Consider the following 19,671-nt stretch of genomic DNA (forward strand, 5'->3'; position numbering starts at 1 on the left):
CTGGATCCAAAGAATCACAGGACTAGTTTAACATGCCCCAGGGAATTTCAGGTTTATATTCCTTCAACAACAGCCCAATGCACCAAGTTTTAAATATCTTTTGAAATCCTGAGTATACTTCTAAAAGCAAACAATTAAATGGCACGGGGATCTGCTGTTTGGGGGAGGGGGATCAAAATCCCACTGGGCATGGCTAATCAGTATTTTGTATCTCGGCCGATTATTATAATGACACAAACAAATTGATCTGTAATAGTAATATTTTTTTAAATTTACTTTTTAAAACCAGCTGGCTTCCAGAAGCTCAGGTTTTTCAAAAGGCTTTGAATTCAGCTGCCAATAATGTCTATCAGTATGGCCGAGAATGGATAACACATAAGGTAAGGATGAAACCAGTCTTTCTGCAACTACCGTATATGCTATAGAAGAGCTAGTTGTTATGCCCAATATCCATCAAATCAAGAAAATACAGTTCAGTAAAGAAATTAAATTAACAGCAGAAAGTTTAAATCTCGGCTCAGTTTAAAGAACTTGAAAATGGGATCATTCCAAGGAAAAAGAAGGGAATAGTCTTATTACTTGATTATAGGGATTACCAAGTTAGAAGACAATTAGGAGAGATGCCTTTTTTCAATGTCTTCAGCTAAGAAATCAGTAAACTACTGCTCACATATAGTACCCTGAAGGATTTACAAGCTTTGAAACACTTATTTCAGATGTTTGTAATGTGCTTAATTTATAAAATCATTGAAGATTTGAACACTTGGCCCCACTCTGTGGTTTCACATACGTGTTGAATAGAACAGGGAGCAGACTAAAGCTCTGTGGCATACCATGAGGCAAAACAATACTGCCCGGGTACTGCTTTTTAGAAATAGCCATTGAGACAGTAGAACCACTGGAGCACAGTCTCCCCAATCCCTGGCCCAGGCAGCTGTTCCAGAAAGATTCTGTGACTGATGGTATTGAAAGCTGCTGAGAAGTCCAGGGAAATTGGGAAGATCATGCCACTCTGGGTGGCTCCTAACACAATATTAAAAATACAATAAAACATCTGATATTTAAAACTTCCCTAATAGATGTTGACAAAAAATGTCCTGGAGTTGCATGGCAATGACTTGTTCTAGCATCTTTCCCCAAAAGGAACTATTGGTCAGCCAATAGTTAGAATGCCCTCGTGGTCCAGAAAGGTCATTTTTAGGAGTGGTCTCCTAAATGCCCTTTTCAAAGCAGCTAGGACCACTCACTGTCCACTGCTTTTACAAGGAAGCAACATGTACAATGCCCTCCTGGGCAGGGTCTGCTAGACTGCCATACACTAGCTTAAATTTTTTTTATGAAACAAAAAATATATTAATAGTGTTTATGGATTAAAGGAACAAAAGATTACTTTACAAAAGGGGGGAGAAAACAGCTTAGCTGAACAGCTAGTGGCTACTGGCTTTCTGCGACTTTTGCAGTATTGCTTGCAGCAGAATAAATGAAGGGAATCCACTCAAGATGGATTACTCTCTTTAGCTAGCAAATTAGTAAAAAAATGTAAACAAAATTAGATTTCCTGATACTGTATTCACTTTGACATGTTGCCTTTCAGTTATTTTGACATAAAACTCCCTCTTGTATGTTGTAGCTCCACAAAATATTAGGAGACAAAGTGAACAACACCGCTGTGATTGAAAAACAAGTTCTGGAGCTCTGGGACAGACTATATCATTCGTGGTTTGTGAAAGTAAGTATCCCAGTCTATTGACTCAGGGCAAATTAATATTAGTGATATTGGGAAACTGAAAAGACAAACCCCACAGTTAAATAAATTCAGTATCTCCTGGTTCTTATACTTGCATGAAGGGAATCGGGTAGGAAATGCCTGAGCTCAAGGTTTGCTTCTAGGGTTGGGCGATGTCAGCATTTCAACATAACAATCAACTGGCCAAACATCGTTGAGGCAGTTTCACCCCAGCGCTGGTGGTGGAGGGAGTCAGGCGCAGGCAAGCCCCACCTGTGATTTACCGCCAGGTGAAGACATCATCGCACTCTGGCTCCCAAACCATTAATTATGTATCGATATATCGCCCAGGCCTATTTGCTTCTGGGTAAAATTGTCAGGTGGATGGGGAGAATTTGAGCAGGCTCAGAGAGTTACAGTTTTAATAGTGTGTGTGTATCCCTTGTAACTTCATGCATTCCTTAAATAATTCCCAGAAATTTTGTGAGCACCAGTTAAATGTTTCTCGCTTATTTTACAGAATGTAACTCATTCAGGAAGACACAAAGGACACAAGCCACATTTAAACCGTCAAAACAGCTGGCCAGGTGACATGCTTGATTGGCAAGATGTTGCCTCCTTTATTCATGAGAACATTGAGACATTTCTTTCGGTACGTGCCTTTAATAGTAAAATGCTATCAGTTGCCTCATTGATGTCAGATAGGTTGTTTCTAGATCTATTTTCTTTACGTATCCAAGAAGTGCTCTTTTTAGAGACAGGAGAGTCTGACATCCAGTTATATTTTTGATTATGTAAAGGGATTTGAAAGACCAAAGTATATGGAAGATATCTGTTCCCATTTTCCAAAATGGATTCAAATATCTAAATATATTGTGTTAATTCACAGGAAAAAATATTCAGTTGAGCAAAAAAACCACCCCCTGCTTGTTTATGTTTTACGTTATGTTTCACCTATTAGCTAGGTGGTTTTACATTTTTCATGGTAGTGTTCCAACATAGTTTGAGTCAATTTGTATTTATAACAAAGAAAATAATGGGGCTTTCCAGTCACAAGACCCACGGCTGTTGGCACTGATGCTAACAAAAATCTCCATATGACCCTGACACGTTACGTATTGAAAACACAGTGTTTTTCAAAACAGTTCTGCTAAGCTAGTAACTTCAGGATCTGATTCTGCTCTTTTCCAGATTCTGGAATCCCTCTGGATAGTGATGAGCCACAATGTGAGCCTCCTTTTCACCACAGTTACAACTTTAGTAACTGTTCTGTTTTACAGTGGCACTGCTCTTCTCAATTTTGTGCTTTCGCTGGTAAGTGCAGGGGTTTTGGTTGTTGTTTTTTGGGGAAAAGGGTTTACATTTCTTCAGGCAGTTACTTTCTTGAGTTCACTTATTCTTGAGCCTACTCATTGAGAGGAGCAGCTATATCTTGGGCTGTTCAGTGTAGACCATCTCCTGAAGAGGTTGCAGGACCACAACTTGGTTTTCCATTAACAATCTCACTAAATTCTACAGGCTTTATGCTTTTCTCTCTGCTGAGACACTTAAGGCAATGCATACACACCCCTTAAATGAGTATTGCACTGTTTTATTATGCTCTGATGGTGCCAAGTAGAGAAAAAAGAGAATTTTCTTGCCAGTGAATTCTACATTTTTGCCGGATAGCTTCTGCCCTGTAGAGTGGCCGGTTAAGAGTGTCAAGAGTGTGTTAGTCTGCATGAAGCAGAGCCAGCAAGCCCAAGACGTAGGGCGTACAGTGGCACTTCCGCCACTGGCAGTGAGAGGGAGGTGTTACAGCATGCGGTGTTGCTGCGCATCTTTCCTAAACCTGGACAGAGAAATCGAGCAGCAAGGCTTTGAGGAGTGCCCTGGCTCTTGCCAAATTTGGTGAGAGCTAGGAGCGTTCCTGCATGCCATGCTGCCAATTGGCTTCATGGGGAAATTGAGTGGCAATGCATGGAGGAGTGCTCTGACTCCTGCCAAGTTTGGAGAAAGTCAGGGTTATGGCAGTGGCAGAAGTTTGAGGGGAATAGGGCGGGGTAGATAGGAGGTAGCAATTCCCATTTTGACTCAGGTGGCAAAACTGATCAGGCCACCCCTGGTATGAAGTAAGGGCTATTCTTTAGACATTAGATAGTCATTTCTGGTACCTTCCTAGCTCAGTTCTTTGGTCACATCATCTGCAATTAAAATTATTCTGTTAACTGCTGCACAGAGTGGTGAGCACCTCAGTATCTGAACCACTGTCTGGCAAATGAGTAGACTATCAATATTTTATTTGCACCAGTCTCTGAAAAATGACAGGTAACCTGTATGCAGTAATATTTTGGTGAGGAGAAAAGTTATAGCAAACTCCATTCTTCCTATATTCCTAAGAGGGTAATTCCATATCAATTGATCTGATTTTCTTAATATTTTGTACACTTGCTGAATGATCAAAACTAACTTTAAATCTAAAATTTATCTCATCCCATTTTTGGGTTATGAGGGTTTGAAAGTTTAAAAAAATAACATTTTTGGCCTTGCCAGACTACACATAAACCTACAAAGCTCAGCCCAGATTTAAGATATTTCAAAACTAAAAATACCAATCTCTTCAGAACTTGATGGACTTTAATATGATATGTCACATGATGGGTGTACTTTAAATTTTAAAGTTAAGTTACAAAATTTTAAATTTTAAAAAGTGATTTAAAAAAATTAATACGGTTTTTAAAATCCCCGAAAATGTATTGATTATGTAATATTTCTAAGAGCTACTTGCAAATTTTTTTGCATACATGTCTACCTTATTGGGTTCTATTTAGGATAAATGGGTCTTATTGGAGTAAAATATAACAGAATAAACAAAACTTCAGACAAAATATCAGTTACTTCAGGCATTTCATTAGAAAGTTATTCAATTGAAAGGTATCTGAAAAACTAATCAGGCTATTCTAAAAAATATGTTCCAAAATGTGTTGCTTTAAATACAAAGTTTTATTTGGCAAGAGTGGAGAGAGCTTTATGTTAGCATGTGTGGCTATTTTTTTTATAATTTATTATTATAATTTTTTCAGTGTTTCCTTTGATTCTAAATTTGGCATACACAGCTGTGTGGCACAACTAGTCATGTTAGAAGTGATTTCTTTCCATTTAAGTTTTGTGTTATGACAGCTGCAATGCTTGTGGGAAATTTAATGGCTGGAACATAGCCCCAGGGCTATCACCTAGATATTGGATATTGAGCTGGCTTATGTCAAGGGCTCTGGCTTGGGAATGTGTGATTTCCCCCCCTTAAACATACAAGCAATGACCTGTGCTAAGAGGCTATTGTAGGTTTTGCTGGGTGATGGGAAAACAACCACAGCTTTCTCTTTTAAAAAAAAATGCTAGAAAAGAAGGGTTTGCTAACAGTGTTGGCTCCCTTAGTTGCAAAAGCTGAGTTGGTAAAGAATGGAAAGAATATCTGCCCTTTGGGTTGGATAATCAAAATACAAACTTTAGTGCTATTGAAAAGAACATGAAGCTAACTTTTAAGGTTCTTTTCTACATTTAGAAAAATCAAAATGGCAATGTTGGATTCTTAAGGATTTTTTTTAATCACCAGAAGTATTTCCTGATTATAATTTGAATTGGAAATGGAGAAAATGAAACCATATTTTTTATGTATGTATCTAAATATATTAAAATCCTTTGGTAACTGCAGCAAAAGTGCTTTTTAAAAAAAAGAAATTTGGAGCTTGCAAAAATAGAAAGGTGCAAATCTGGTAGGCAATTAGTAAAAAAATCTAGCAGACACAGAATTATCCATAAAGAACAGTACTGTAAAATATAAAACAGATGTATACAGTGTGTCCACTGATGCAAAATAAAGTGTAACAGATTAGTGCAGCTCAGGGAAGCTTTGCCATCAAGCTTGGGCATGGTGGGGGAGCGTTAAGTTACCTATAGTCCCAAACAAAAGTTAAGTGGCTTGGTTGATCTGAGCTTTGTGAGTGTCACCAGACATTTGGGTAATGAACAGCCACCAAATAGCTGCAGTCTTCAGGGCCACCTTTCCCTCTTCGTATCTTCATATGATGTGCATGTATTCCAACACTGCAGTCAATAAAACTTCTTTAATACCACATATCAGGACTCTAATTCTGAATAATGCTGCAGCTAACATAAAAACGATCATTTATTTCAGGTGGAGGTTATTAGATTGATCAGTGAATGTGGATGGGTCAGAGTATAATATTGTACCCATTTCCTGCAATATTTTATTGCTAAAAATAACCTAGTTAAGGCAAAGATTGGGTGAGATGGAATGTTTGCAAATAACGCCATCACCAAGCAAGGCTATTCCAAAACGTTTTGTTGCCCAAGGTGGGTTTCATTCCCTTCTCAGTTATATTAAGAGGTGCAAAGCAGAATTGCACTCTTCCCCACCCCCATCATACTACAGTGGTACATCCGGTTATGAACTTAATTCGTTCCGGATGTCCGTTCTTAAGCTGAAACCGTTCTTAACATGAGGCACCCTTTCACTAATGGGGCCTCCCGCTGGTGCGCGACTTCCGCTCACACCCCGGGGCAAAGTTCACAACTAGGGGCATCTACTTCCAGGTTAGTGGAGCTTGTTACCCGAAGCATTCGTAAGGAGGACGGTACGTAACCTGAGGTTCCACTGTATGTTTCTAGTTAACACTCAGCTGCTTTATTTCTTGTCTGTTTGCAGGTGATTTTCCTGACCACATTGTTCTACCTTTTAAGTTCCAGTGATGAATACTACAAGCCAGTGAAGTGGGTGATCAACTTGACTCCCTTGTCACAGCCTGGCCCTTCCTCCAATATAGTTGGCCAGTCTGTGGAAGAGGCCATAAGGTGCACTGTTACTTTCTTACAAGTTGTATGATAAGTATAGTTTTGGGGTATGTCTTCTTTGTTCTGTTAATTCATTTTCCTTCTGCACCACCAGGTCACTGGGTTGGGCTCAGGCTCCTCCCACGCTAAGGAAGGCAGGAAAAACAACTTATCGGGATGTGGGTGCTTCGCTGATTAGTTTTTGCTTCTGCCTTTCAATGAAGCGTGGGACGCGGGTGGCACTGTGGTCTAAACCACTGAGCCTAGGGCTTGCTGATCGGAAGGTTGGTAGTTTGAATCCCCACGACGGGGTGAGCTCTCGTTTCTCGGTCCGAGCTCCTGCCAACCTAGCGGTTCAAAAGCACACCAAAAAGTGCAAGTAGATAGGTACCGCTCTGGCGGGAAGGTAAACGGCGTTTCCATGCGCTGCTCTGGTTTCACCAGAAGCAGCTTAGTCATGCTGGCCACATGACCCGGAAAAACTGTCTGCGGACAAACGTCGGCTCCCTCGGCCATTAAAGCGAGATGAACGCTGCAACCCCAGAGTCGTTTGCGACTGGACTTAACTGTCAGGGGACCTTTACCTTTACCTTTCAATGAAGCAGTCTCTTCACTATTGCTCCTGCACTTCTTTTAAACTAAGTTTTATTCTCTTTATCTCCCCCCCTTTTGCTATTTCCCCTTTTAGGCTTGCTTAATTGGCTCCCTCTTTTAAAATGGGCTGCCTTTTGCTTCCCATTTTTTCCCGTTTGGGCTCCTCTCCAGTGGATTGGCTGCCTCCTTTCCTTTTCGTCACCAGAGCATGCCAAATAAAGTCCCATGCCACCCTGCTGATTACCTGCAAGCAGAAGCTTGGGGTTCAGGGACTTTCTGACCAAAGTAATACCTAATCATTTCCCCTTGAAGTTTTATTCTATATCTTTCATTCTTGATCGTATTTTTACTTTTTAAAGCACTATCTAGGTATGTAGAGTTTCTGCTTTGAAAGATGTGGCCTACATGTCTGGAATATATCTCAATTCATATATCTTGCTGGGCATGCCGTTTTCTGGTGTAGAGAGGAAGAAGTTGTGAACAATTTGAAAGGAGGAAGGGAGACTAAAGGAGTATATATGTTAAGGCTAAACAATTTTGCAGAAACAAGTGATCAGGTTTTTTTTGTACTGGTGATGACAATTAGTCATAGGGAATGGTTATAGCTACAGTTAATTTTTTTGATCCTGTTTGCTTATTATTTTATGTGTAATGAATAGTTTAATGGTTATCAGTCTCTAGACCATATTCATTACAAAGTATTTCCATTATGACTTTCAGCTCATCTGAAAGGAGTTTGTTTGCAGGCAGCTCCCAAGTTATGAATCTCACATTGCTATGCTGGGGAAAGACACTTGCAGATTAGACAGTACTGACTTAATGTAAGAATTTGCTTCTGTAAAAGGCAACTTAATGCTTTCACATCTGCTTTTGCAGAAACAATGGTTTGTTGCAATTTACATTTTTCCAGGAGCCAACTTTTGCTGGCTTTAGGGAATTAATAGGCTTATTATAAAAACACAGGCTGCAGTGTAAAAATTAAGTACAGGAATTGCAAATAATTTAATATGTATTTCTTGGACACCATTCTAGAAGATGAATTTTGAGTCCCCCATGCATGTTGCACTTTTAGCCACTTCCCTAAGGAAAACTATAGGGTCATTCCTACCCCATGTACACTATTTGTTGCATTTGAAGCCCAAGCGAATTGGAAGCTTCCACGTGTGTTAGAAAAAGATCTGAAGTCACTGTGAATTTGCATGTGTTTGTTTATCTTTGGACAACTTTATTTTTTTAATGGCACATTTCTGGGTCACATGGTGGAGAGCAGGCTCCAAATTCCCACGGTTTCAGTAAAATGACTATCTGGGTCTCATAGAGGAAATACTTTCTATGCATGTTGATATGAAGTGGGAGGTGTGCATGACTATATGGTGGGCATGTCTACACCAGAGACTTTGCATGGCCTTCAGGAAATGAAAAGGTTGCCTTCCCCTGTCACAGAAAAGTTCATTCACTCTGTGAACTATTGGGATATGAGAATATTTCATACTTGACGCCAGAAGACAGGTTGGATGCATCTGTTGTGTAAATAAGAGCATGTTCAAGGAATCCTTACCAGTCAAGGAAATGAAGGCAATGCCTTGAGTTGGGGGACTCGAAAGCAGCCAAATTTGTATCCAGATGTATTTGCCATTTAATAGTATTTCTCTCACTTTTATAAAAGTGTACTGCAATAAACTGATAGTGTAGTATTTTGAGAGTTTAGAATGAATTGCCTCAGCAGTAGGCTGGTTATTGATTGTAGCTTAAGACTTTAAAATTAAAACCATTAGTTGTGGATGGTTCAGACGACAATCACTCATTTTCATTACTACCTTACCATTCAGTAAAAATGGAGCCGCCTTGATAGAGTTATTCTTAAAACTAACAGGGCAGTACCTAACCTGTCTTATGTTCTGCGCAACCGAAGCAGAGATCGTTGAACTTATGTATCTCTGAGTTGCATGCACACCTTTTGCTTGAACCATTGTCCTCCCACTAAGTGGCATGCTCTTTTCTTCCTGAATGCACCAGACCCTTCTTCCCCGAAGCTCCCATTCTGCTTGCTCTGGTGGGGATATTGCACATTACTAAGTTGCACGTTGTCACGGCCTCAGTGCAATTTAGTGTGTGCGATATTTTCACATGAGTGCATGCACACGCGTATGGCTGTGGCTTAAAGTTACTGCAGGGTATGTTTCTTTACGGGGATGAATTAGTTCTGGAAGAGCCTATACCCATATCAGTATTTTTGCTCGAAACATGTTAGCCAGTGATCAGGTTTACATGTGTGCTTTCTTTCCGAGAAAGTTTTATTGCTTGCTTCATTTTCTTCGTCCACCGTAAGAACCACAAACAATTATGCTCAATGGGCAGAGTGGTCTCTTTATTTAAAAAAAGAAAGAAAAAGTTTCCAAAAGTCTCTTTGCTAAACCACTCTCATTTTTCCTAAGACAAAATTGCCCATAATGCTAAAGGTAATTTGATGCAAACTTAACCTAATCTTGGTTACTGAAATCAATTATGATTACTTGTCATAATTGCATCAGGCCACTGCAGTCAGTGAATGAGCATGATGATGGAAATGATATGGTGATACAATCTCCAGAGAAAACAATTCGTCTTCAAGCATATTAAAGTTTAAAACATGTAATATGCTAAGGAAAACCAGCGTGAATGCTTGGCTTCAATCTCAACATCATTTAATTGGATGGGTTAAATGACGTTGGTAATCTGCGTGCAATTTGATGGTCTTTCAGTGCCAAGAGAATTGTACAATAAAGAATAGGACTTACAGCATTCTTGCATTGTCCCAGGTTATACTCTGTCTTGCACGCACTTGTTAAACCAAGTATTAATGGAGTGGTGGTTCAGAATATATGCTTTGGGACTATTTTTGCATCGTCCGTCCGTCCCCGTCCCCCCCCGGCTAGCTTTCTGAAATCATTGGAGTATATGATTTTTCCTAGCATCAATAATTTCTTCGCTTTTAGACATTCGCTGATTTTAAACCTAAATCTTTTGTGAAACCTTTCCGGAAACAATATTATCAAGTGTAGCTTTTTAAACAGCAGCACTAAAGATACTGAATGCAAACTCATTGATAAACCTGTTTCTGGGCTGCAGTTGGTGGCTCACATGATTGGAATGCGCTTCAAGGCACCCTTTCTATGCACATAGAAATTAGCTTGTAAGAGAAGTGATTTCTAGTCTAGCCATCTCCCTGAAATGCTGGTTTTCTGTGTGCAAAGAATGTGCATGGAGGAGCATCCAGTCCTGTGAGCTTCCACTAGCAGTCTGCAGTTTTACCAGACCCAGTTTTACCACCTCATTGAGAAATAGGCCATAACTGAGATGGCTGCTGTTGAAGTTTTGCTGTAGCTAAATGAGAGAGCTCCACCTGTGAATGTAATTCTACCTTTAGTAAATTACATCCAAGCAGTTGTTACTGTTACGCTATGCTGTGGAGTGATAAATGCTTTGCTTTATTTCTCTGAGACACGTGAAAATTCATGTATCAGCAAAGTTCCTTTTCTGAACTAAACATCTCCGTGGCTTCGAGTACATAGCCTGTAGTAATAAAACTTTCTTTATAAACATCCATACTGTCCAAGTAATGCTCCTTCAACATTTTGCTGAAACTGTAAAACTTTTAGCCCATGGAGGTTTTTGCAACTCCAGTTAACTGGTATCCTACTTTTTCTTTTTCTTGCATAAAAGGCCCAAAGGAAAGTTTTCAAATTGCTTCGTATCATGAAATATTTTCTGTAATTTCAGATGTAACACTAATTCCAAAGGGTAGCTGATGATGTCTTCCATCAAATTCTCAGGCCAGATTAAAGATGATGGTCTCTTTTTAAAACGATGCATCATAATAATACGGAGAAATATTGTGTTTTAAGTACCTTACACACTGGAACATTTTAATTAGAAGTGTTTAGCGAACTTTCCATTTAAGTGGGCTGGACATACTTCATATTTTATTTTAAGTACTTTGGCTTTGTCAGGGTTTTCTTTGTTACAGTTCAGCAATACCTTCCAAATTCCTACCCAGCTACAGTAATTAACAATTTTTAAATGTTTGCATTTCTATTTGCACAAATAGCTCATTTCTTGAGTAGCTCCAGATAGGTTTTGTTAACTCACCACAGCTGCGTCTTTTGCAGAAATGTAGAGCAATGCTATCTAGGCTTTGGGGGGGGGGGTTGTGTTTTAATTGCATTTGAAAAGTTTGTGAATGCTGATGTGATGTCTAGAAGTTGCATATTTGAGGCAGACACATTTCATTCTGGACAGGAGTTCTTGCGGAGAAAGGTGTAGGTACTAAAATGTAACTTTAGCAAAGGAATATGGGGGTCAGGAGGTTTTTTTTCTGGAGGATTCTGTCATAGATGTTTTATGCAGTATTTGGATTAAGATTCCTTTTCCAACAGAGCTGCAAACTAGGAAGCCTAGATCACTTTTCCCTTCAATCATAGATGTTGGGCACAAGTCAAATCTTCAGTCATAATTTTCTGGTAGTACCTTTAAAAATCTACAGTGTTTAGCGCATTTAATATTAATATTTGCTTTACTATTTAATGCAGCAATTTATATACTGCTGAACACTATAGAATCTAAGTGATATTTTGGTCCCTAATCATACGTATATTGTGTCTGTATCATGCTTTTTGTTTCAAATTTTTCACATGCATTATGTTTGTCATCTTTACAACTACCTCATCAGCTAGATCAGTGTGGTTGCCATTTTGCAGGCAGTAGGGTGCTAAGGAAGAGTGGTTTGCCGAAGGAAGTCTAGTGGCTCCATGCCATTTGTGGCTCAGTCTGGTATTAGTCACTACGCAAGCTCTCTTGTTACATAGAAAGACTACTCGCTATATCAGAAGAATGTCAAACATCTGGTTATGAAGTGCTTACATTCACAGTTTCTAGGACTGTGAGAATATTTACATAGAAAATTGGGTATTCAGAGAGGTCAAAGATGCCAGGTCTGTATTCTTAGCACTGGGGAGGGAAGGTCTCAATTAAGAGCTGCTACGTTTAATTTTTTATGTAGGTTTTGTTGTTATTTCAGGGTAAGCTACTTTTTAAAGTTTGTTTAAAAATAAAATAAATATTGTGAAAATAATATTATGAAAATAATAATAAAAGCACAAATACAAAATGAATAGATAATAAATGGGAAACAGCAAATTATCCTGAACTGTGGCAGGAAGTAGCCCTGAAATTTCATTTAATGTGCCATTTGTGTAGCAAATAGCTTTGATCTTTAAGGTTTGTTTTAGCAATTTTTAAATACATAGATGCTGCTCAACTAATAGATTTTATATGGAATTATCTCATCCTTCTAGAGGTGTGTTTGATGCATCCCTCAAAATGGCTGGGTTCTATGGACTGTACACCTGGCTGACTCATACTGTCTTTGGAATTAACATTGTCTTCATACCATCAGGTGAGAAAGTAAAAAACAAGCTTGAGTTTATTTTTATGTGTAATAGTGAAAAGGACTGTATCCACTTCTGGTAGTTGCCTCAAAATCATAACCAGTTTTTAGCAATAGATGTATTGATGCTCAGAGCAAAGAATCATGTACACACTGGTCCTTAAATGAGGTGTCTATTTTTCAGAAAGATTAGCCATCTTTCGCTTCAGTATGATGAATCATCTTTTTCCACCTGAATGGTAGGATATAACTTTTAAAATGAATAAAGACGTAAGTCCATAGCTTAAGGCGCGACCAGGAACTTTGAATCCAAGACAAATTATACACTCTTGATTTGATCAGTTACACTGCATCTAAATAGTCCTGTGAATGTTAATGCAACTGTGTGCTATGAAGAGATGCAATATTTTTTGAAACGATTTCCATTGACATAATTGTGTTTTTTAATTGTCATTTCTAACTCCAGACCTTCTCTATCCTTAGCACTGGCTGCACTTCTTGGAGTTGTTCCATTTCTGGGAACATACTGGGCAGCCATACCAGCCGTTCTAGACCTCTGGCTTGTACAGGGAGAAGGATGCAAAGCTGTGCTTCTCTTGGTTTGCCATCTGCTGCCAACATATTTTGTAGACACAGCAATCTATTCAGATATATCCGGGTAAATATTTCAAAATAGGTTCTTTACTATCATGGAAAAAAATCATTCTGGAACAATACCTAAAAACCCATATAAAACTGCTGAGGACCACAATACCTCAAGGACCACCTCTCCCCATATGAACCTACCCGGACCCTGAGATCACCCCCTGAGGCCATTCTTCACATGCCTCCTCCATGAGAGGTTCAGAGGGTGGCAACACGAGAACAGGGCCTTTTCTGCAGTGGCTCCCTGCTTGTGGAATGCTCCTCCCAGGGAGGCTCACTTGGCGTCTTCATTATAAACCTTTAGGCACCAGGCAAAAACGTTCCTCCTCAGCCAGGCTGATTGACAGCCAGTGCCCTTTTAAAATGTGTTGTGGGAGGGGGGTTAGCGGTTTGCTTTTGTTCTTATTTTATGTATCTTGTGTTTTTTATATGGTAATTTTATGTTGTGAACTGCCCTGAGCTCTATGAATGAAGGGTGGTGTACAAATTTTAATCATTATCATCATCAACATAATCTAAAACTAATTTTTGTGCTTAACTATTAGATATAACAATAACCATAAAATTAGTTTTATTACTTATCTATTACATCAAGAAGCTGGACCAGTTTGGATGAGGTTGTAAGGATGTACAGCCTAAACATGCAATGAAAGAATGAAATATCCCACATGCTGGACATAACACTTGCATAAGGCCTTCCCAAAGGCCCTGTGCACACAGTGCTTTCAGTGTGTAGAAGTCTGGTGATCCCAGAAGTGGCACAGGAATAACTTGTGGACAGTTCGTTGTGCAGTTTTGTTCTCACACCATTCATGTGCTCCACACACTTAGACCCTTATCCAAAGTCACCTGCTTAGTTTCCCCAGAAACCCTCCACCATCTTGCATAGATGTTAAAGTTATAACTTAACTGAAGTATAGTGTGCCCAGAGGAAGCACCCTTCTTTTAATATTTGTAATGCAGCTAATACGTTGGGCATATGACCCTTTTATAAATGTTCCTTTAAAAGGTATGCTTGGAAATGAATGCCAAATTTCATTCTCTAAACTTTTGGTGGGAAGGGGTTAGAATTAGAATATGATTGTAACTTAACTGGTTGTGTTGTGATTGCAGAGGGGGCCACCCATACCTGACGGGCCTTGCAGTAGCTGGGGGAGCCTATTACCTAGGAGTGGAAGGAGCCATCATAGGACCCATACTACTCTGCACACTTGTGGTGGCTTCCAATATCTATAGTGCTATGCTTGTGAGCCCCACAAGTGCATTGCCCACGCCATCACAGATGCCTTGGCCTTTGCAGATATACCGGTAAGCTTCTACAGTAGTTGTCACATATTATTGTCTCTTAGTAAGGTATTTTTTAATCTGTAGTTTACTGACCTCTCCCTTTATCTTTAACAACCAAAGGGCAGAAATAATAAATATTTGAAATATCTAGAAATCCAAAACACCTGGGGGCACAATCCGACCCAAAAGAAAAGTCTCTGGTAATTACCGTAAATTATGCCCTTCTTTAGCTACTTGATCCCTGAATTTAGTTAGTAAGAAACAGCAAGCAGGGGATAGGGGGAAGGCAGAGGAAGGGGGAGGAAGAAGTTGTGTCTCAACTGAGGAATCAGGATGCACAGGAGAGGACAGATCACAAATTGTGGGGCAGCCCCCTTGGAAACCCCAAGACACCGGGAGGCAGTTCTGCAGAATGGAGAGCATCCAACAGCAGGCGGAGCCAGAGACATTTGACTCTGCAGCCACAGGAACTGAATAATAGAATCATGAAATTGTAGAGATGGAAGGGACCCGCGAGAGTCATCTTTTCCAACCCCCTGCAATGCAGGGATCTCAACTAGATCATACATATAGAAGAGGCGTGGAGTACATGGGAGCTTCTGGCGGCAGCAGCTCCTCCACCTGCTTCCTTGGCCAGCTGGCTTGAGAAGGGCGTGTGAAGCACCCTGTTCTAGTTCTCTTCTTCTGTCAGTGTTCTGTTAGTATTGTAATTTGTATATGTTGATCAGTGGGCTGCAAATATGCAGCTGTGTGCACAGTTTCTATATCCACCTATCTGCCTGGTGCTTATAGTAAAATTAGTTTAGTAGTGGGGAGCGGGGGCGTGGGAGCTAAGTTCCAAAGAGCTGAAAAGCAGAGGTTTTACACTACCAGTGTGTTTCAGTGGTTAAGAGTGTTATATTAAGACCAGAGATGCTAACTCACTGGGTTCCCTTGGACGACTCCTTATCTCTCAGCCTATCCTATCTTGCAGATTGTTGTGAGGATATAAATAGAGCCCCGGTGTAAATGCAGGTCAAGATCCAACATTGTGCTATCAGAGATGATGACAGGACTTCGCTTTCCTCTCTTTTCCCTTGGCCCCCACAGCTGCTCCAGAGTGTCCCCCAAACCTTCTGAGCAGATGACGGGGGAGGGGGAGGGGAGGAAAATCCTGTTTGCACAAGCAGATGGTTGTTGTACAAGTGAGATGCCAGAAATGGATGTCAATTCTAATAAATAAATAGTGTAACAAAATTTAATAAATATTTTTTGTACTAATGCCTAAGTGGACAGACTTAACAGCATATGCAGAAGAAATCTGTTAGCAAGACAGTAGATAAATGAGTGTCAAAATACATGGGTGCTCATTTTTTTATAATTGATTATATTTATTTCAAGCTATTCCTTTAACTGCAGCCGTATTTAACCATAAATGTTGGGTCTTTTTCGCAAGTTCATTTCAAGTATAATATTACATTCAGGAATCCTGCACTGTAGTTTAAATTTGAGATTCAGTGGTCACAAGGAGGACCTCTGGTCAGTTCAAATTTTGGATAACTCTTCACACACACACACCCAAATACTCTCCATTTCTTTGTAACTTTTTGGGGAAGCTAAAAAAACTACTGCTTTTTCCAAGCATTCATAAATATTTTATCCTTTATTTTTACTGAAAGTTTTGATACCTTTCCCCTTTATAGGTCTTCTAGAGAAAGTCCTGAGGAACAGAAAACTGCCACGGAATGACACATGGAGTATTTAATTGCTTCTTCAGGAAGAACTCCTCTTTCTTATGCGAGCCTTGAGCTCAGGAGAGTCGTGGCCTTGGATCCCTTCTCCAGCTGTGCCTCCTGACGGCTTTCACTGATGCAGCATTCCCTGTTGAGCATCCCTGTTGACACACGTTGCCTTAGGTCACGCACATTTCCTTTGTAAGTGGAAGTGTCTGCTGCCTGTTGTTTGCTTATTACACAGACCTGGGATTTGGGTGCCTGGTTTGCCAAATAATTCCTCTTAAAAAACCACACCTTGCATCAAGTTTTGTTGACTTGATTCTAGGTCGGAGTCTGTTGTAAATTCAAATTTGATATTAATATTTTTTGCTACCTGCGTAATTAGATTCTAGGTGTTCAGTTCCCACAGCTTTTGCTCTTAGAATATTCTCGTCTCAAGGAGGTATAGCTATTAAACCATTAAAGTCTAGCACCTGCTAAAAGTTAAGTATAATTTTGTGCTGCTTTATGAAGGATGCCTTATTGCAACTTCATAGTCACCTTTTAATCAGCTATTAGTAAGACAGCAATATTAGTCTTGTCAGGATGCTATATCAGTGGTGGCTATATAACAGACTTACAGAATTCTTTGCGTATGGCTTGGGGTGGTGGTGGTTTAAAACAGCTTTGTAACTAAACTTTTTCATCTAATCTCAGTTCAAGCAAATTTCTCTACTGATGAAGCATAATCAGTGCACTAAAGTAAAAACAGACAATGTACTCAAAATAATTTGTGCAAATTTATGAAGGTGCTTTAATATTTTTTAGGAAATGTAGCACTGGATTAATCTATCTAGCTCTTACTAGTGATGAAGAATAGGATGTTGTTTACATTGTATTTTTAAAGGTATTAACAGAGTAATGAATCAGGGTGGAAAGAGAAATCTGTTCTATAGATTCTCTGGGTATGTTACTGAGGAATGTGACTGTCAGCATTGAGGTGTGTTGGTTGTTTTTTAAAAAAAATGTCTGTGAGCTAAAGTGTATAGCACAGGAATGTTCCATGCTGGCTAAAGGTTTTTGACTTGAAATAGGGATTTGTTAGCACCAAAGAAAATGATTGTGATTTGGTGGTTAAGAGATGACAAGCTAAAGACACTCAAAAATACTTGTTTAATGAATGGATTAAGACAAAGCACTTTTAATGGTTATACTTACTTAAAACAAAGTAAAACCACAATATCAAAGTGTCTGCTTCCACGTTTAGTCTTGAGTTCCTACACTAGTGCACCCATTGCATGCATTTCATATCCATATAGCTTCCAGTACATGAAATCTGTCAGCATCAGACTATATGGTAACTAAAGGGTTTGATCCTGTACACATTAGTGGTTATAAAAAAAACCCTTGTAATGGCAGTATGCATCTTATGGGCTATATTAGGACCAGTGGTTGGTTGATTGGTTGGTTGGTTTTCATTTGAAGGTGTTATAAAAAATATCTGTTATGTTATGAGTTAAATCCAGTCAACTGCAGTTCAGTGCCTGCATGCAGAAGAAACCCCGCAAGGTATAATGAAGCCCTCTTCTCTTGCTCCCCACCCGCAACACACACAGATGGGTGCAGATGCATCATGAAACTTGGCAGCTGCAGAGGACGTGAGGCCTAAACACACCTGCTTAATCCAGGAACGTACTGAGTTCTCGTTCTCTAACTGAGTGGGGATGGCTATCTAGCTGGGACTTTGGGAGACCCAACACAGGCCCTCCCATTCACCACAATGACCTTGTGTGGTATCTGTTCCTGCAGAGGGTGGAAGGAGGAAGCAGGACTCTGACCCTCCTGTAGCTGTGCCTCTACACTGCACTCCTTGTGGACTGGATTGAAACTTGTATGTGGAGAAGCTAAAATGAAAGCGTGCATAAATACCTTGATGTATTTGGGAAATGAATCCAGTCATTGGAAGAATTGCATATTTTAATGTCCGTATTTCACGAGTTGTAGGTACAAACTATCACGTGCCTGTTTTGAGGCTACTTTTGGAAAGTTTGTTTTGAACACTGGAGTTTGTATTTATTTCTTGACTTAGCAAGTTGAATCCTTCAGACTAGAAGGTTCTGAGGTCAAGTTAGCTCTTGCATACGTTGAAATAAATGAGCACAATAGCATTGTAGCTCAAGAGTTATATTTCTTTCCATTGATGAAAAGGAACAGTTGACAATATCTGTGTCCGATTTAACATTGGCATTAATAAAAGATGAATGGAAATGCCATTACTGTGAACAGATGGCAGTGGAAATGTATATTTCAGTTTCTGGGTCTGTTTGGGGTACGGTTGTCCTTAAATAGGTTACTTATGAAAACCTGAAGTAGCAGGTACCATATTAGATGAGACATTTCCCTTTCATGCAGGAGGAAATACCTCTTCTACAATAGTCTCTGCCCTGACCCACACATAACATTATTTAAAAATAAAGTGTGCACTTTGTTTTCTTCAAAATTGTTCTTTATTCATATGCAAGATTGGTTTAACACTCAGTTATGATCCATTATGTTAATATCTATGTGAAGGAGGGGTCCATGGGTTACTATCACGGCACAGGAGCTGTTTGTGTGGCCTCTCTTTCATCAGAACAATGCATCCAACTTCAATATTATTGAAGTGGCATTGGCATCCGCCATGCAGAAGCAGCTCCCATGCCACTCTTGGAGCGCGAATTGCCTTTGAGTATACCCAGCCTCCAGTTGGTTGTCTTTTTTTTTTTTTTTTTTTTTAAATAATCTTTATTAAAGTTTCAAAAGGTTACAAAAAAACAAAACAAAAACACACACAAAAATAACACAAAACACGACATAAAAAAAAAAAAAGAAAAGAAAAAAATTCCACCTTTTAAGTCTCATTTTCAATAACTTCTTTTCATGACTTCCCCACGCCTCCCCTTATTGTATTCCAACTCCGATTGTTTATTCAAGCAAGTTTTTATCCTTAATGTCCTAATCATAATTTATTAATTTACTTAACCATAAATTATTAATGTGATTCTTTATAATAATTTTAAACCTTAATTCATTATTATCCATTAATTTAGATTATTTAGCAATTTTTAGAATATATACCTTAATCATACATAAAAAGAGATAAGAAAAAAAGAGATATAAAAACAAATAATAAAATACCTTCCCTAAGATTGTCCCTAATTCCCATCCACAGATTCCCCATTCTTATAATAATAAAGAGCATATAGTTTTACACTGCAAAATAAAAATCAGGCCCCCTTTGGACTTCTAAACCCCACCCTTCTCTTCCCGGTTTCAATCCCAAACCAAAGTCCAATTAGTCCATCTTTTTAGCCTGGTGACCTTACATCCGAGGCTCTCGGATCTCTCTCAGTCCCTTTCCGCCGGCTTCTTCGAAAATCTTTCATATTGAACACCCCAGGTCGGGGAAGTACCTTCTCCATGTTAACCAT

The 19,671-nt window shown here is 39.3% G+C and overlaps 1 protein-coding gene across 2 annotated transcripts in view; it reads left to right on the forward strand.

Moving 5' to 3' along the window:
* TMEM245 (transmembrane protein 245) overlaps positions 1–18,701 on the forward strand; it is a 49,074-nt gene extending 30,373 nt beyond the window's left edge. For both annotated transcript variants that reach the window (XM_080976643.1, XM_080976644.1), the window contains 9 exons: positions 290–380; positions 1,631–1,729; positions 2,247–2,378; positions 2,918–3,040; positions 6,432–6,577; positions 12,484–12,584; positions 13,059–13,233; positions 14,334–14,528; positions 16,190–18,701. In XM_080976643.1, coding sequence (XP_080832769.1) covers positions 290–380; positions 1,631–1,729; positions 2,247–2,378; positions 2,918–3,040; positions 6,432–6,577; positions 12,484–12,584; positions 13,059–13,233; positions 14,334–14,528; positions 16,190–16,235 — 1,108 coding nt within the window. In that variant the 3' untranslated portion in view covers positions 16,236–18,701. The remainder of the gene's footprint in view (positions 1–289; positions 381–1,630; positions 1,730–2,246; positions 2,379–2,917; positions 3,041–6,431; positions 6,578–12,483; positions 12,585–13,058; positions 13,234–14,333; positions 14,529–16,189) is intronic.
* The last annotated feature ends 970 nt before the right edge of the window (positions 18,702–19,671 follow it).

Source organism: Podarcis pityusensis (assembly GCF_964106645.2).
Source record: "Podarcis pityusensis genome assembly, chromosome: 13".
Lineage (NCBI taxonomy): Eukaryota > Metazoa > Chordata > Lepidosauria > Squamata > Lacertidae > Podarcis > Podarcis pityusensis.